General features: G+C 45.7%; 1 protein-coding gene across 1 annotated transcript in view; it reads right to left on the bottom strand.

Moving 5' to 3' along the window:
* LOC111140302 (pellino E3 ubiquitin protein ligase family member 2) overlaps positions 1–19,331 on the bottom strand; it is a 200,326-nt gene that overhangs the window by 135,052 nt on the left and 45,943 nt on the right. The window contains exon 2 of the mRNA XM_022492592.1: positions 14,221–14,350. Within this exon, the coding sequence (XP_022348300.1) occupies positions 14,221–14,350 (130 nt within the window). The remainder of the gene's footprint in view (positions 1–14,220; positions 14,351–19,331) is intronic.

The following is a 19,331-nucleotide window of genomic DNA, read 5'->3' as shown; positions in this document are numbered from 1 at the left end:
CTGTATTAAGAGAAACATATGTAAATGAATTAAAGCTAGGACTCCCAACAGTTTAGAGGAATGGTGTTCCCCACTGAGGCCCAGAGGCAAACAGGACAAGATCTGGAAGCATTTCCTGTGCCTCTCAGGTCTCCCCAGCTCCCGGACCCATCTTCCAACTACACGCTGCTGGCTGAGATCTAACACGGCAAGAGGGTGTCAGATGCTTTTAGGGATCCCTCACGTCTGCACACCCTCTCAGGAACCCATCTCTTAATGGCCTCAGGTGTGTGAGGCACCATGGCTGAGAGAAGTGGCCCAGTCAGCACATTCCCCACCTCACTGTAGCTGAATGGCTGGGGGTGGACATCTGGCACACACTGGCCAAGGACATGCTCATTGTGGAAAACTCAAAATTGGGACAGAGAGAAAGCCAGCCAGGGTCTGTGGACGGCCAGAGCTGTACGATGTAAGTGCACCAACCGCGGGGATGTCCCGACCGGTCACGTGACACAGCGGCACCAAAGTGAGGAACGAAGCAAACAGAGAGCAGTGACCAGAGACAAAGAGGATCCTCAGGGCTTGTGCGGGCCCCGTTGTACACCGACCCTTGTTCATGACACATCTTTCGTTTCGGCTAGCTCAAGTTGGCTTCTGCTACCTACAACCCCCAAGTCCTATCTACTATAAAGGGGATGAGGGGCACAAAAACTAGGATCACCTTAACTTCTACAGAAGCGTTTAAAAAGACCTGAGCATAGAAGCAGATGCTGCGCGTTAAGCCAACACTATGCCAGTCTACAGACAGATTACCTACTCACTCAATACAGCTAAATGATGATCGGGGAACAATCGTACCAGAAATAATCAAGGTGATGGTGGAAAAACCAGTGTTATGATGAGACAAGTTTCTAATTAGGTGAAGCTACATGGTTGTTCAGTATTAAAAATGCCAAGTCCTAGAGCTACAGTGATGAGTATCAGCTTCCCGGTCTTCAGATCTCTCCGCCTAAGAGCAGAGAAAGGTATAAGAACAAGTGTGATAAGACCTGCAACAAGATGGGACTAGTGCACAAAGCACGTGGGAAGAGGCATCAGGGAGAGCTTCGTGGAAGAGGCAGTGTGTGAATGGTCTCGAAACGGGAACCGGACTAAATGGGAATGCAGGGCAACAGTATGTACAAAGGCAAGGAGTGAGGGTAATTCAGTACTGTGAGAGCATCAAGGCCCATGGAAGAGCCGTAGTGGGCAAGGTGACAACGAGAGCCTCGCGCTCCGTGAGGGTGTGGCTCTTTGGAAGAATGGGGAGCGGTAAGATGTAAGGACTACATCTACTACATCTACATCTACAAAGGACTAACACGACCGGACATAAGGTAATGGCTGAGGCAGCAGGGTGCCGGACGACTGGAAGACTGGAGTCAAGATGGTCAGACGGGACAGCCGGCCGAAACACAGGCAAGTGTAGTGGGTTGAATGGTGGCCCCCAAATAGATGGGTCCATGTCCCGGATCCTTTGGGAAAAGGGTCTTTGCAGATGTAATTAAAGCTGAGGAGATGAAATCATCCTAGGTTACTGGAGGGCCCTAAATCCAGTAACAAGTGTCTTTGTAAGAGACACACAGGACCGTGTGAACAGAGACACAGAAACTACAAATGGACAATCGTGAACCAAGGAATGCCTGGAGCCTCCAGAAGCGGGAAGAGACAAGAAAGGACCCCGCCCCCCAAAGCCCCCCGCGACAGCGTGACCTTGGCAGCACTGTGGTTCCAGGCTGGAGGCCCCCAGAACCGTGAGAATCCATTCTGTGGTCTTGAACCACCACGCCGGTGGTTACTGGTCCCAGTAGTTAACAGCCTAGACCAAAGCGGCGAGGAAAAGACTGGGAAGATCAGCTGAAAAGTTCCTAAGTGTTGTCTTCAGTGCGAGGTAAGCCTCAGAGCCTCTGGGGAAGCTTTATCAAACATGCGTGCCGAAGTCTCGAGAGCTTCACGTGTGGAGTCCAGCGCAGGGCTGCAGGCGTGTATCTGTCAGCCGCACAGGGAGACGCACCTGCAGCCACAGCTGAGCTCCGTAAGACAAGTATCAGTAGCACCTGGGAACCTGTTTGGCTGCACAGGGTGGAGGGGCAGAGGGGTAATGGCATACAGGCTTCTGGGGACCCCATCCATCTCCAGAGTGAACAAGGAAACACAAGCCAGCCCCTGACCCTGGGTCTCCCTCTGAGCCTCCCCTCCCATTCCATGTTCCCCTCAAGGCCAAGAATCGCCGCAGAGCGCCCCTCTCCCACAGCCCTGCTTCTGATACTCCCGGACTATCACTATCACCTGATCTTTGCCCCAAACCAAAAAGTACATTTGGCCATGGGTCCTGCCATCACCTGTCCAACCTCCAGCCCACCCTGAAAGTTTCCCATTGGCTCTCAGATCAGTGTGGCAGATCAGAGAGGACCACAGGTGCCCAGGACTTCTCCCAGGTGGGGGGTGGGGGGGGGAGTCTAACTCCTACAGCTGGGCTGGCCTTAGGGCCTTGCTTACCAACAGGATGGGGAGGGAAGTGACATGCTGAGATATTCTGAGCAAGTCTGAAAGAGCCTCGCAGTTTCTGCCTGGGTCTTTTGTGAGCCTTTAAGAGCCATGGGAGAGACCTGAGACCACCACCATGCTGGGGGGCCTACATCTAGGTACTCCGGTCGGCAGGCTCAGCTGAGCTCAGCTTTCTAAGCACCCAGTTAAGGCACCAGCCATATGAATGAAGCAGTCTTGAACCTTCCTGACTAGCCTATCTCCCAGCTATTACCAAGTGACGGTGATACCATGCAGGGCAGAAAAACAGCCCCGCTGAGCATGGCCCGAATCCCTGACCCACACAAATGGAGCAATAAAAGAAGAATGGTCTCTGTGTCACGCCACTAAGTTGGCGGTAGGTGATCACAGAGGAAAAGTGATCTATCAAGCATGGTCACCTCTTCCTGACCGTGATCACAGGCTCTTCCCCTCCCACCTCCCACCCCTCCCACCTCCTGCCTCCCCATCCAGCCTAGTTTCCCCCAGGGACTGTGTGGTCCAACCTCAGCACCCACACCGCACCCAAGGATAGGAGGCACCCAGGCATGGAGACCCGCCCAGGGCAGCTACATGACCAGAGAGAAGGACCATCATTTATACAGTGGAGGAGAGCCCAGAGAGGTGATTTTCCCAACAAAGGCAAAAAGTCATCATTCCAAGGAAGAACCCAAGAATGTTCCCCACCCTGGCAAGCTCTTCAGCCAGTAAGTTTGTAGAAATAATATTTCCAAGTGTTGGTGCCATCTGTTTTAGTCGAACAGGGGTATTTGGGTTCAAACCCAGAGGTCACTTTTCAAGCTTCCCACTAAGACAAAACAAAACAAAAAACAAACAACAACAAAAAAATCCACTTATTTAGTAAGTGTGAAATGAAAAGTTAACTCTTCCTATATGCAGGGCAAATAGTGGGTCTTAATAGTAAAGGTATTTGGATGCTGTGAATGACAACAAAAAATCTGTGTAAGAAACCTCACAAATCAAGGGTTTTTCCTGGTTTCAACTGCGGAGTTCATATATGTTTTCACCATCATTCTCTGTGCATTTACCACGGGACAAGGAAAGCCGGGAGGGAGGCATTACTACTCTCCATGGACAGGCAATGGGCTCGAATGGTTGAAATACACACACAGACACGCACAGCTAGGAAAGGGCAGACAGAACCCTAATGCACACCTGCTTGTGTCTGACTCCAAATGTCATGCTTTCCAGTAGATGCTGACAATTTCTGAAGTTAAGGCATTTCTTGGCATATAACACCAAGATACCGTCTCAAGGAGATGCCTACCACCTAAACATGCACTTAACAGAAAGAATTTTCTACAGGAAACAGCAAGAGAGGCGTGCCAGGGGCTCCCCGTCCCACTTGGGAGGCAACACATTTGATCCTCAGCAGCCTGAACTTGGAGCTGCATCCACATGGACATGGGAAAGAGGACATGGAATACAGCATCCCAGACCGGGTTCCAGAGGCAGCCCAGCTTCCCGCCGCAGTCTGAACATCCTGTCCTCCCTCCAAAGCAGCATTTCTGTCCCTTGTACAGACAAATCACGAACAACTCCTGTAACCAAAGCAAACTGTATGCAGCAGACAAATAGTTCAGGGACATGACAAACGAGATGTACAGACAGGGCACAGAGGCTGATGAACTCCTGCCATGTGGCACCTGCCCGGATACAGCACACAGCAGCTCACCTGGAGAGTGAACGTGCTAGTGCAAGTGCAAGAACATGCACATGAGCCCGTAAGTGCCAGACACCAGCCTGACGTTGTTATAGCCCCGACTCCGTGCTCACTGTCAGAACGCAACTGGCCTGGCCTTGCCCAAATGAGCATTCCATCCAAAGCCTGGGATCCAAGAGTGTCCATTCCTCTGTGTCTCACGCCACTGCTGCATGGTGTCAGGTTTTGTAAACCGACATGCACTGTTGGCCAAAGAACTAATTATGACAGGACCTGACAGTCTCTCCCCTCTGGTGATTACCTGCTGCAGCTTTTTAAAACATCATGATGTTCATTCAGAAAATCGTCCTGGGCTCGGCCTGAAAATGAGAATTCTCCACGTCCCATTTCTGGTTGGAAATGGTTCTTGCTTCAAGTAGTTACTCAAGGTCCAATCAATGTAAAAACAATACATTCACTCAAGAATGCCCCCCATGAGGTGTCTGGGGTGGGGGGGTCAAGCCCCAGGGCCAGAGGCTAAGGGGCTAAGGATACTCACAAGAGCCCTTCTTGCCTCCTGAGAGAGCGAGGTAAAGGCAGCCAAGGTAACAAAATGATAAAAAAAAATACTAATAAACACTAAGGGAGTTAGGGAGTTAGAACACAATGGGAAAAAACAAACCAGAACATCATGTTCTGAATCAGGACCCAGAATGTGGGATCGGAGTCATGGAACTCTAGGAGCTATCTGCTCTACCAGATCCAAGCAACCTCAAGGGCTTAATCTTCCCTTTATAACTCACACTGTTTTGATTGGATGCTTTTCGACAAGTTTCCTTTCGATTTGCCTAAGCCCCTTCCCCTCTACATGGCACCTCTAAACTGAGGCAGGGCTCAGTAACACAGTTACCACGTTAATGGTGCAGGGACTGGGAGACAGGAATTCTAGCTCCCATTCCTTCCTACCCGGGGCTGGAACCTACGGAAGATGGGCCTATTTCTTCAGCTACAGAGAGAGCGACACAAAATTACAAATTCTATTTCAGAGACTCCCAAGCCTCTTTGGAGCATTCCAAGTACGGATGGACACAAAAGGTATCTCACTGGCTAAAACCGTGGTCCTGGCTCAGAAAGGTGAAGGTCCTGGCGGTTCCGGAAACTACCGGCTTTTACAGATGTGAACCCCTTCCAAAAGCCTCCCCCGATCTTTAGGGCATTTAGGTTTACAGTTTGCCTTTTTATTATCTTGAGGTTTTGTTTTTGTTTTTTTAGCATCCCCAAACCAAAACATTTCCCAAAGTGAAATATTACAAAGTCTTTTATATGAGGAACATAGTACTGTCCCCACAATACGAGATCTTAGGCTGTTCCTCTGGGCTTTGTACACAGGCACACTCCCCTCCAGCTCCTCTGCAGCAGACCTTACCCAGGGAGCCCTCCTAGTCCTCCCTCCCATTCCAGAGGGGACTTGGCTCAAGTTCCTGCACTCCTCGGAAGTGCACTCTCCCTCCCTCTCAAGGAGGAAAGCGGAAAGTTCTAGGTTTGCATTCTGCTGTGGTGTGCTGGGAGAGGAGTTCCGGAGAGGTAGGGACCCAGCCTTACTGGTGCCACACCTACACTGACTGCTGGGCCATCCTGCCTTTCTTTTTCGCATTTACTCAGTTATTACAGAGAGGGTCACCCTTCCCTAGGTGCTTCTTCCTCCAACCACCCCATTCAAAAGGAAACCAACGAACCCTGCAAAGCAAATCCAGTCTACCTTAAAAACAAAGGAACAGTTTATGAAAAGATCATTCTCATCTAATAGTCATTTGCGGGAATCAAGACTTTCTCCTCCTTTTTTTCATTTCAAATTGGTACCATCACTAAATCACACAGGATTTTTTTTTTTTTACTTTTTACTTAACTTTTTTTTTTTTTTTTTTACTTTTTCTACCTTTTACTTTGATTGAATCTTTGATTTTCAAGCATTGCTAGAGGGCCAACAGCAGAGCATTTTTCACTGAATACTTAAAGATATGCAAAGAATCAAGGATAGGGAAAGCTATTTATGTTACCCTCACAACATCTAAAACTATTTCTTTTACTCTGGCATTGGCTCCAACAGTCCAAAACATCTCCAACTAAATGTGTATTAATCTCGATGCTTTATGGCAGAAAATCTCTTGCTTACATTAGGTGAAAATTAAAGTATTACTCTTTAGTAACCTGGTTCCTAAAAGAGAAAAAGATCACAAAGAAAAAATTAAAATGTGGCCAAAAAAAAAGGATTTGATATAGTTCAAAATTTGTACAGTTCAAAAACCACATCAGGATTTATCTCATTCTTGCATTAAGTACAGGTCAAATCCCCAATGTTCCTTCTTCATCACTGTGACATTTGCTCATTTTAGCCTCTCACCACATAAGTTAAAAGGATCAGGTGTATGAACAGTATGTGGTAGGCTAGCCCACTGGTCCCAGTTCTTAATTCCTCCCTGAAGACATCCCCTGAGCTATGACTTTCTAACTCCGGTGAAAGTCCTTGTCCTGGACTTTGGGTTGGGCTAAAGGGAGGTTCACAAATGTGATGCAAACAGGGGCTGGAGGTGCACTTGGCAGTGGGGTACATCCTCTGGACTCTCAGACGTGGTCACAGGAAGACCGTGTCCCAGCCAGCCTGCTAAGGAGAGACAACTGCAGGGGATCAAACCACATGCAGGCAGCACAAAGCAAAGCCATGGCATCACTGCCTAAGGCAAAGTCATCTCAACCAATCACGGACTCATAAGAATAAATCATTGTTGTTTTAAAAGTCAGAGTTTGGGGGCACCTGGGTGGCTCAGTTGGTTAAGCAACTGCCATCGGCTCAGGTCATGGTTCCGGAGTCCTGGGATCGAGTCCCGCATCGGGCTCCCAACTCCATGGGTAGTCTGCTTCTCCTTCTGACCTTCTCTGCTCTCATGCTCTCTCTCTCTCTCTCTCAAATAAATAAATAAAATCTTTAAAAAAAAAATAAAAAAATAAAAAAAAATAAAAGTCAGAGTTTGGGGATGATTTGTTGCTCAGCATTACAGGACAAAAATCAAATGAAGCTTTGAATTTCAAAAGCAAATTAATGTAAGTAGCTTCCTCCATACCTAAAGACTTTAGGCCAGAGACACAGAAAACATTTGGATTTGTAGGTGTTTGCAATCTTTAGATAAGCTATCTAGCTGATCTCCTGCTACCTGAAGTAGTCTCAGCCTGCTACTTCTCCGCCATCTTCAATCCATCCCTCTGCCCATTTTTAAATCAGACGGTTTTGGTATTGAGTTGTAGGAGTTCCTCACAGATTTTGGATATTAACTCCTTATCAAATATAGGATTTGAAAATCCTATTTCTCCTATTCTCGAAGTTGCCTTTTCATCTTGTTGACCATTTCCTTTGCTGTGCAGAAGCTTTTTAGTTTGGTGTGGTCTCACTTGTTTATTTTTGCTTTCATTGCCTTCACTTTTGGTGTCAAGAAATCAATCATTGCCAGACCTATGTTAAGGAGTTTATTCCCTATATTTTACTCTAGGAGTTTTATAGTTTAAGGTCTTATGTTCAAGTCTTTGATCCACTTTACGCTGTTTTTTTTTTGTGTGTGTATGGAGTTAGATAGGGGACCAGTTTCATTCTTTTGCATGTGGCTGTCCAGTTTTTCCAATGCCATTTATTGAAGAGACTGTCTTTCCCCCTTTGATTACTCTTGGCTCCTTTGTAATTAAATAGACCATATATGCGTGGGTTATTTCTGGGCTCTCTATTCTGTTCCACTGACCTGGGGGTATGTTTATATGGCAATACCATCCTGTTTTGATTACTATTAAGTTTGTGATACAGTTAGACATCAGAGAGCATAATGCCTCCAGCTTTGTTCTTCTGCTTCAACGCTGGCTTGGCTATTTGGGTTTTTGGGTGGTTCCACACATGCTTTCAGGCTCTTTATTCTACTTCTCTGAAAAATACCATTGAAATTTTCATAGGTATTGCATTGAATCTATAGATTGCTTTGGGTAGTATGGACATCCATGTTTGTTTATGCTCATGAGCTGGAAGCATGGTCTTTCCATCTATTTGTGTCTTCAGTTCCTTCCATCAACATCGTATAGTTTTCAGTGGACCTATCTTTCACATCCCTGGTTCAACTTATTCCTATTTTATTCTTCCTGACGCAATTATAAATGGGATTATTTTAATTTCTGAGTTTGTTACTGATTATTGTATACTGATTTTCAATCTTGCAACTTTACTGAATTTGTCTAACAGTTTTTTGGTGCGGTCTTCTGGGTTTTCTCTACATAATATTATGTCATCTGCAAATAAACCATGTTACTTATTCCTTCCCAATTTGGAAGACTAGCTCCTTTTCTTGCCTAACTACTCTGCCTAGGACTTCTAGTACTACACTGAACAAAAGTGGCCAGACTGGGCATTCTGGTCTTGTTCCTGATCTTAGAGAAAAAGCTTTTGGTTTTTTACCATTGACTACAAGATTAGCTGTCGGCTTGTCACATATGGCTTTTATTAGGTTGAGGTACATTTCTTCTGTACCCAATTTGTTCAATATTTTTTAATCATAAATGGACATTGAATTTTGGGTGTTTTTCCTTATCTATTGGGATGATCGTAAGACTCTTACTCTCATATTGCTGATGTAGTGTATTACACTGATTTGCAGATGTTGAATCATTCTTGCATCCCAGGAATAAATCCCACTTGACCATGGTGTATGATCCTTTTATTGTACTGTTGAATTTGGTTTGTTGGTATTTTAAGAATTTTTACATCTACATTCAATCAATCAGGGATAATGGCACGCGATTTTCTTCTCTTCTAGTGTCCTTATCTGGTTTTGCTATCAGGGTAATGCTGGCCTTATAAAAAGTTTCAAAGTAGTCCTTCTCCAATTTTTGGAAGAATTTGAGAAGAACTCCTGTTAATTCTTATTTAAATGTTTGGGAGGTTTCACCAGTGAAGTCTTCTGGTCCTGTACTTTTAATTAGCAGTCAAACCTCTAAATAACCTCCTTACTAATAACTGGTCTGTTGAGATTTTCTATTTCCTCATGACTCAGTAGGTTGTATGTTTCTAGGAATTTATCCATTTCTTCTGCATTGATCAATTTGTTGGCATAGGATGGTTCACTGTAATCTCATATGATCTTTCTTATTTCTGTGGCAGCAATTGTAATGTCTAATTTTGAGTCCTGTTTTCTTGGTGAGTCTAAAGATTCATCTTTATATTTTCAAAAAACCAGCTCTTAGTTCCATTGCTCTTCTCTATTGTCTTTTTTTCTCTCCATTGGCTCCTGCTCTGACCTTTGTTATTTCCTCCCTTCTCCTACCTACAGGCTTAGTCTGTTGCTCCCATTTCTAGCTCCTTGAGGCATAAAGTGAGGTTGTTTGGGTTTATACTTTGTCAAAATCATTAAGATAGATTCCATTCTATAAATAAAGTAAAACGACAACAACAAAAAGACAACTATTTAAAAGCTGCATTGAACAGTCTGAGGATAATGATAAACAGGGGATTCCTCAAGCACAGAAGGTTGCAGCTTCAGAATGACCGTGCAGCAGAGACAGACCTCCCACTGCACCAAGACCCAGGCTGGACAGACAGACAATGCTTCAAAAGCAGACCCCACTACAGCCTACAAAATTAGCTTGAACTAATGAGTTTACGTTGCAATTTATATCAGCATGTCTGAGTTACTACCATATCATTTACTGCTACAGAAGAGGGTCAGTATCAACCAGGAGAGCCGTTGCAGCACCAACAGCTCAAGAACGGTCCTGGCTGCAATGGTCACTTGAAATGGTTCTGACTTCTTGCTCAACGGTCACTCCGAGAGCACGGATATTTTCCATTCTGAAATATGCCAACTGGAACAAAGGGATAGTCCGTCACTTTTGAAAAATAAAAATGTCCAAAAAAGGAGATTTCAATAAAGCACAGCCTACAAGGGAACACGATGATCAAGAGTTTTCCTCCACGACGTGGCTAAATTTAAACCATGGTGCTACCAAAATAGTCACCATCACCACCACCGGCCTATTTACTGGTCAGGAGCAAAACAGTTGCTCCACAGCCTTAAAAGGAAATGACCAAACAAAAAAGGACTTAAATTCTCAGTCTGATGAGGCCACGTCCTCTACTTAATACCCTCCGATGTTTCCTTTTAGAAAAAACCCGAATCTCTGTTCCAGATCACTCTGCTCTCCTGGCTAACTCCTCCTGAACCCTCACCTCAAAGCTCCCGTGCCCTCAGAGGTCCCGCCCTGTCCACCCCATCCAAGCCCTACCCCTGTTCTCACAGCTCCATCATCATTTCCTGCCCTGCACAACGTGCAGCTAAGCATGTGTTCACACGAGAACCCACTGTCTGCCCCCTCACTTGACAATTCGCTCCATGCAGACAAGGTCTGCACACCGCAGCCGAACTAATCCTAGCACACGCTGGGCCACAGAAATGTGCTGCGTAAATACATGAAGAGACGAACGGTGAATAAACTGCTAAATGCCCTATGCCCGTGTAACAGAGCTGCCAGAAGTAGAACAAGGTTTTACTCTAGGTTTTCTTTAAACAATTACATAAGAGATGAAATAGCTGAGTATTACTATTTCGAGAGTAAATATACACACGAGGAGAGATTATACGAACGAGATTACCCAACAGTAGCACGTCCTTGCCGTCCTCATGGGACTTTGCGTGGACAGGAGCACGCACGAAGACTAAGAGGCCCCACTTTCCAGCAGCCACTACTATTCACAAGGGGGTACACCTTGGTGTGCCCCCAGGTGGTGGGGCAGACAGAAGAAACATAGGATGTCAGCACTTGGCCTTCTGATTAACCATGGTAACCACACCTGCCGTTCTAGGTCTCCTGTCTGCCAAGTCCAAATCAAAGAGGACCCTTTCATTACCCATACTGCAGAATGAGAAATTTCAGAGCAGACAAACCACGGCTGATGCAGGCCCAACAGCTTTTGCCAAGTATACCACATACCCTGGCATTCTGACAGGAAATGGTGTGCGCAAGAAAGAAGTAAAAAAAGGCCAGCAGGCCCTGGGATGGGTCCAGAGGCAGAGACTCACAAAGAAGGGTGCCTACAGGTACCAGAGAAAGGGAGTCCAGGGTGAAGTCAACACGTTACTGCAAAACCCAAGTGGGCTAACAACTGAGCTGAGGACAGGCTGAAGGGCTGGAGGTCTTTAGACAAGAAAGCTGTGCATACACAAGTAGAATCTACTGGAGAGTATGGTCACTTTCAAGTGACAGTGGACTCTAAGGTACACTATATAAGTGGGAAAAGTGAAGGGAGAGTCAAACTATCACCCAAGGATGCCAATGTATGGTTTAACACAGGTTAGGGGAAACAGAGGGGCCCAAGTACACAGTCACCGAAATATGCACAAGATGGACTGCAGGTGGGTGAGACCAAGAGACGCAGGGGAAGAGGCAGCTTATGTCAATAATGTAGGGATAAAGAACAGACTGAAAGGGAAACACAATGAAATCATTTCTAGTTCCATGAACTGGAAAGATGGCGGGGAGAAGGGGAAGAGGAAAAAAGACTATTGGTGGGGAAAAAAAAATCAGCATTCAGTTCAGGTGAGGCAGGAGGAGGAACATTTGAAGGAAAGGTTAAATGTCTAAGAGATTTTGTGTAGGGATCAACAGAGCAGGTGGCAGCCGGAGAGGCGGGGCACAGCTGATCAGGGGTGGGAACAGAAGGAGTGAGGACCAAGGGGCTGGGCTCAGGTGGGATGGAATCCTGTGTGTGAGGCCCTCCGCGCACATGGCACCAGGAGGAGTAAGATGCAGAAGGGCGAGGCAGTAAGGGCGAGCTGATCCATGCACAGTAAGCGTGTCTGGTCTACTCCTCTCCCTCAGTCCTAGCCGAATGACCCCTGCCAGGCCTAGCAGCATCCCTTTCCTCACAATTGAAAATCTCGAAGGGGACAGAAAGGTAGTTGGAGCCAAGTCATTTTCCAACACCTTTCAAGAATGTCCACATTAACCTCCGTTGATAGTCTGGTTCTCTCTGAGCTGTTCCTGCCCTCTAGCCTTTAATAATTTCTCCATTTCCCCCCCTTTTTTTTCTTCCCCCAAGCCAGAATCATGTGTTGCTTATAACCAAAGTATCTTGCCGGATTCAGCATAGCTCCTGTCCACAGCCAACTCATTCATTTTGTAGAGGAGGAAACCGAGGCCCCGAGAATAGAGGTTTTTCCCAGGTTACAAGATCAAAGAGCAATTTCCCTACTCCTAGTAATGGAGACCATAAACACAGATTGAGACCAAAAGTTTTAGAGTTATTTAAATGTTAGGTGAAATCTAGGTATAAAAGGTTAAAGTTTTATAAAAAGCTAAAACTGGAGCCGATGGAGTGGGGTAAAAAACAAGGGAAAAGCCACTGATCTTGAGAGTGGCTACCGGAAGATCTATTTCAAATTCCAGCTGTATCTCATATATTATCACAATGCGAAGCCTGAGGACTCAAAGATTTCTATAAAAATGTTCTTAAATATCTGAAGCCACTGTATCAATATCAAATCTAAGCTTAAGGAAAATAAAGGTACAGAGCGAGGGGAAGGGAAGACGAATGCCAATCCACGGACAAATATGAGGACCGGGTCTACAGTATCAGAACATTCTGGCACTGATCACATGCTTAAACACTTTTGTCTTCGTATCCTCCAAATATTTTTGACTATAAAATATTTCTCCTACTTCCTTAATCTCCCAAGACTGTTACTTCACTTCCCCTTTTCTCAGAATCTTTGTAAAGCTCATTTCCTTTGTTTTCCCTATCCAGCGTCCTTCCCTTCCTAGAACTTACTTTATTTCTCTTTCTCTAGCCAAAACCTTGGCTGCTAAATATTAATCTTTCCTGTTTCCTTGGTGTTTGATATTTTTGGATCTAACCATTCCCTCATTAATATAAGACACTCTTAACTGGTACATTCTAGGAAATTTTTTCCATGGCACAGCTTCAGAAACAACAACAGCAGCTTTTTTTTTTTTTTAAATAAAAACATTAACCAAGGTGATCAGTTTCTAGGACAGAGCATAAATACCACACATGCTTCCTTGAAGCTATTCATCTCCCTTTGAACTATGGATTTTCAGTAAAAATGGGAATTAAGTCTTATTTATTCCAGATGGTTCAAACCCATTATGATAAACATGTATAGCCAATGAAATATTTCAGGGGGATATAATTTTTATAGAAAAGGAAACTATGTTACAAGTTAAATAATTTACTTAATTAGAAAATTTTCCTATCTAAGTATATGGAACATATCAACCAGAATGGAAACTCAGGTTTCTCCCTATTTCCATATTAGAAAATAAAGTAGTCTTAAAAATTAACATTTTATATGTTTCAAACCTATGAGAGGAGATATAGTACATTTCTTACACAACTTAGCTGTTTGCTTTCAGTCTTTCTAGTAATCACCCAAATTAAATTCCATGTAGATGCAGATTATGTGAAAACTACTACTCAATAAATAGAAGGAAAAGAACAAATCTTAATGAGGTTTTACTAAGACTTACTGCAAAAACTCTTTAGGATACAGAACATCATTTACCCTTCAACCACAACTATTCTAAATTGACATATGTTGGTTCCACTATATCCCAAGCAGTGAGCGGTCCATCATGGCAGGGGGTGGGGTTGGGGGGCATTTGCCGACCACCACTCATGGGCCATGTGGCCATGTTTGGAGACCTGTTTGGTTGTCCCAACAGCAGTGGCAATTGGGGGTGGGGATCTAGTGGGTCAAAGCCAGGGATGTGGCTCACATATAAAGCACAGGACAGCCCATCCCAACAAAAAACTATCTGGCCTCAATGACTGAGAAACTGTCCCACCAAAAGAAAAAAGAAAAGCAACTGGGACAAAAAAAACAAAACAAAACAAAAAAAACAGTCAAGACAAGAAGTGACCATGAGTCACCACCCACCAAGGCCTTCCCAATACTGCAGGAGCCACCTACCTTGGACGCCTGCGGCGTGGATATCACGTGGACTGTGCTGGGTTTGACTCCATTCGCCTTTGGCCGCTTGTAGAGAGCAAATCTGCTTTTCCTCCGGCCTCGGTCTCCATTAGGTAAAGCACCATTGTACCTATAAACAAAAACCAAAGTTCATTTATTTGTAGGTTTTTTTAAAGTTTTAAGACAAAAAGATGGAATAAGAGAAAAGACAGGGATGGTCACAAAAAAAAAAAAAAAAAAAAAAAAAAAAAAAAAAAAGAAAAAAAAATCACCCACTAAACACCCCACAGAAGGAATGGGCTGCAAAGGAGACTTCAGCTGTAATGAAATTCAAATCACTTCTAGAAACTTAATTTAAGAGTGATGTACAAAGTAATTATAGGTTTCCTATCCTATAAAGTGAGACTCTTCAATCTTTTTGGAAAGAGACAGTATAAATAAGCAAATGAGAATTCTGCAGAGGCTGTATTAGAGCCAGCTCAATTTAGCAAGTGTTGTTCTAATGGACCCCAGAGAAACACTCAAGAAATATTTTTAAATGAACTAGTTAGAAAATAGCATACTAATTAAACCTCATCTCTCACTCCCAAATCATGTTAATGTCTTTAGGATCTTTATGTGTAAGAAAACCAAATTTAGTTACTTGCAGTCTTAAATGTTCTAAATTCTCCACACTCTCATTTCTAGTTGAACTTTTAAACTGTTAGGTGAGCAAAAACACCTTGTGAAAATTAAACATAAAATAGGACTTCACAAGAAGGTTGCCCATAAAGAGGCCTGGGGCGGGGGGGGGGGAATCTTAGTCCAAACTGTCCAACAACTTAAAAAGTCATCTGAAAAACAACGTCCTTATGCAGATTCCCCACATTAATACCTTAAGCTAATATCCGTATTTAAAAGAAATGCAGGGGGCGTCTGGGTGGCTCAGTGGGTTGAGCCTCTGCCTAGGCTCAGGTCATGATCTCAGGGTCCTGGGACTGAGTTGGGCTCTCTGCTCAGAAAGGAGCCTACTTCCCCCCATCTCTCTCTGCCTGCCTCTCTGCCTACTTGTGATCTCTGTCAAATAAAATCTTTAAAAAAATAAATAAATAAAAATAAAAGAAATGCAGGACTACACTTCATATTTCTTTTTCCAATTGTATTTCTGACTCTGGCTTTAATGGGCCCCTGTATGTGTATATTCTGACCAGTGTCTCCTGTCGCCCAGCTGACAGGACTGTTCTCCACCCGCTTCTCTAGAGAAGGTCAACTTGGAAGTCTTGCCTTTGCCTCCCATTGAGCCATGCCCAGGACACGGTGGCCAGGAGGGCAGAGGGGGCCCTCAATAAAAGTGGAAACAAAGAATTTGTCTTATAATTCGGTAGCTACAGTTTGACCATGGATTTAAATTATCACTTGAAGTGATTCCTGCTGTTTTTAACCTGTTTCCATTTCCATCACAAAGGAACATCAGCTACAGAAAAGTATCTCTAGAATACAGAGATGATTTATTGAGAGTCTCGTCTTTGTGAGGCAAGATCAAAACATGCACGGTTTTCTTACACAGATTTGTGATTGCTACTATAATGAATCTATCTGGGAGTAAACCACCAACGTAAGCCCACTTTGTTTTATTATATTTCCAGATCACTTAAATCAAGATGAACATTCTGTATTAAGAGAAACATATGTAAATGAATTAAAGCTAGGACTCCCAACAGTTTAGAGGAATGGTGTTCCCCACTGAGGCCCAGAGGCAAACAGGACAAGATCTGGAAGCATTTCCTGTGCCTCTCAGGTCTCCCCAGCTCCCGGACCCATCTTCCAACTACACGCTGCTGGCTGAGATCTAACACGGCAAGAGGGTGTCAGATGCTTTTAGGGATCCCTCACGTCTGCACACCCTCTCAGGAACCCATCTCTTAATGGCCTCAGGTGTGTGAGGCACCATGGCTGAGAGAAGTGGCCCAGTCAGCACATTCCCCACCTCACTGTAGCTGAATGGCTGGGGGTGGACATCTGGCACACACTGGCCAAGGACATGCTCATTGTGGAAAACTCAAAATTGGGACAGAGAGAAAGCCAGCCAGGGTCTGTGGACGGCCAGAGCTGTACGATGTAAGTGCACCAACCGCGGGGATGTCCCGACCGGTCACGTGACACAGCGGCACCAAAGTGAGGAACGAAGCAAACAGAGAGCAGTGACCAGAGACAAAGAGGATCCTCAGGGCTTGTGCGGGCCCCGTTGTACACCGACCCTTGTTCATGACACATCTTTCGTTTCGGCTAGCTCAAGTTGGCTTCTGCTACCTACAACCCCCAAGTCCTATCTACTATAAAGGGGATGAGGGGCACAAAAACTAGGATCACCTTAACTTCTACAGAAGCGTTTAAAAAGACCTGAGCATAGAAGCAGATGCTGCGCGTTAAGCCAACACTATGCCAGTCTACAGACAGATTACCTACTCACTCAATACAGCTAAATGATGATCGGGGAACAATCGTACCAGAAATAATCAAGGTGATGGTGGAAAAACCAGTGTTATGATGAGACAAGTTTCTAATTAGGTGAAGCTACATGGTTGTTCAGTATTAAAAATGCCAAGTCCTAGAGCTACAGTGATGAGTATCAGCTTCCCGGTCTTCAGATCTCTCCGCCTAAGAGCAGAGAAAGGTATAAGAACAAGTGTGATAAGACCTGCAACAAGATGGGACTAGTGCACAAAGCACGTGGGAAGAGGCATCAGGGAGAGCTTCGTGGAAGAGGCAGTGTGTGAATGGTCTCGAAACGGGAACCGGACTAAATGGGAATGCAGGGCAACAGTATGTACAAAGGCAAGGAGTGAGGGTAATTCAGTACTGTGAGAGCATCAAGGCCCATGGAAGAGCCGTAGTGGGCAAGGTGACAACGAGAGCCTCGCGCTCCGTGAGGGTGTGGCTCTTTGGAAGAATGGGGAGCGGTAAGATGTAAGGACTACATCTACTACATCTACATCTACAAAGGACTAACACGACCGGACATAAGGTAATGGCTGAGGCAGCAGGGTGCCGGACGACTGGAAGACTGGAGTCAAGATGGTCAGACGGGACAGCCGGCCGAAACACAGGCAAGTGTAGTGGGTTGAATGGTGGCCCCCAAATAGATGGGTCCATGTCCCGGATCCTTTGGGAAAAGGGTCTTTGCAGATGTAATTAAAGCTGAGGAGATGAAATCATCCTAGGTTACTGGAGGGCCCTAAATCCAGTAACAAGTGTCTTTGTAAGAGACACACAGGACCGTGTGAACAGAGACACAGAAACTACAAATGGACAATCGTGAACCAAGGAATGCCTGGAGCCTCCAGAAGCGGGAAGAGACAAGAAAGGACCCCGCCCCCCAAAGCCCCCCGCGACAGCGTGACCTTGGCAGCACTGTGGTTCCAGGCTGGAGGCCCCCAGAACCGTGAGAATCCATTCTGTGGTCTTGAACCACCACGCCGGTGGTTACTGGTCCCAGTAGTTAACAGCCTAGACCAAAGCGGCGAGGAAAAGACTGGGAAGATCAGCTGAAAAGTTCCTAAGTGTTGTCTTCAGTGCGAGGTAAGCCTCAGAGCCTCTGGGGAAGCTTTATCAAACATGCGTGCCGAAGTCTCGAGAGCTTCACGTGTGGAGTCCAGCGCAGGGCTGCAGGCGTGTATCTGTCAGCCGCACAGGGAGACGCACCTGCAGCCACAGCTGAGCTCCGTAAGACAAGTATCAGTAGCACCTGGGAACCTGTTTGGCTGCACAGGGTGGAGGGGCAGAGGGGTAATGGCATACAGGCTTCTGGGGACCCCATCCATCTCCAGAGTGAACAAGGAAACACAAGCCAGCCCCTGACCCTGGGTCTCCCTCTGAGCCTCCCCTCCCATTCCATGTTCCCCTCAAGGCCAAGAATCGCCGCAGAGCGCCCCTCTCCCACAGCCCTGCTTCTGATACTCCCGGACTATCACTATCACCTGATCTTTGCCCCAAACCAAAAAGTACATTTGGCCATGGGTCCTGCCATCACCTGTCCAACCTCCAGCCCACCCTGAAAGTTTCCCATTGGCTCTCAGATCAGTGTGGCAGATCAGAGAGGACCACAGGTGCCCAGGACTTCTCCCAGGTGGGGGGTGGGGGGGGGAGTCTAACTCCTACAGCTGGGCTGGCCTTAGGGCCTTGCTTACCAACAGGATGGGGAGGGAAGTGACATGCTGAGATATTCTGAGCAAGTCTGAAAGAGCCTCGCAGTTTCTGCCTGGGTCTTTTGTGAGCCTTTAAGAGCCATGGGAGAGACCTGAGACCACCACCATGCTGGGGGGCCTACATCTAGGTACTCCGGTCGGCAGGCTCAGCTGAGCTCAGCTTTCTAAGCACCCAGTTAAGGCACCAGCCATATGAATGAAGCAGTCTTGAACCTTCCTGACTAGCCTATCTCCCAGCTATTACCAAGTGACGGTGATACCATGCAGGGCAGAAAAACAGCCCCGCTGAGCATGGCCCGAATCCCTGACCCACACAAATGGAGCAATAAAAGAAGAATGGTCTCTGTGTCACGCCACTAAGTTGGCGGTAGGTGATCACAGAGGAAAAGTGATCTATCAAGCATGGTCACCTCTTCCTGACCGTGATCACAGGCTCTTCCCCTCCCACCTCCCACCCCTCCCACCTCCTGCCTCCCCATCCAGCCTAGTTTCCCCCAGGGACTGTGTGGTCCAACCTCAGCACCCACACCGCACCCAAGGATAGGAGGCACCCAGGCATGGAGACCCGCCCAGGGCAGCTACATGACCAGAGAGAAGGACCATCATTTATACAGTGGAGGAGAGCCCAGAGAGGTGATTTTCCCAACAAAGGCAAAAAGTCATCATTCCAAGGAAGAACCCAAGAATGTTCCCCACCCTGGCAAGCTCTTCAGCCAGTAAGTTTGTAGAAATAATATTTCCAAGTGTTGGTGCCATCTGTTTTAGTCGAACAGGGGTATTTGGGTTCAAACCCAGAGGTCACTTTTCAAGCTTCCCACTAAGACAAAACAAAACAAAAAACAAACAACAACAAAAAAATCCACTTATTTAGTAAGTGTGAAATGAAAAGTTAACTCTTCCTATATGCAGGGCAAATAGTGGGTCTTA

This window comes from Enhydra lutris, unplaced genomic scaffold (genome assembly GCF_002288905.1).
Source record: "Enhydra lutris kenyoni isolate GAN:26980312 unplaced genomic scaffold, ASM228890v2 scaffoldscaffold4, whole genome shotgun sequence".
Classification (NCBI taxonomy): domain Eukaryota; kingdom Metazoa; phylum Chordata; class Mammalia; order Carnivora; family Mustelidae; genus Enhydra; species Enhydra lutris.
This window is presented reverse-complemented; position numbering and strand designations above follow the sequence as displayed.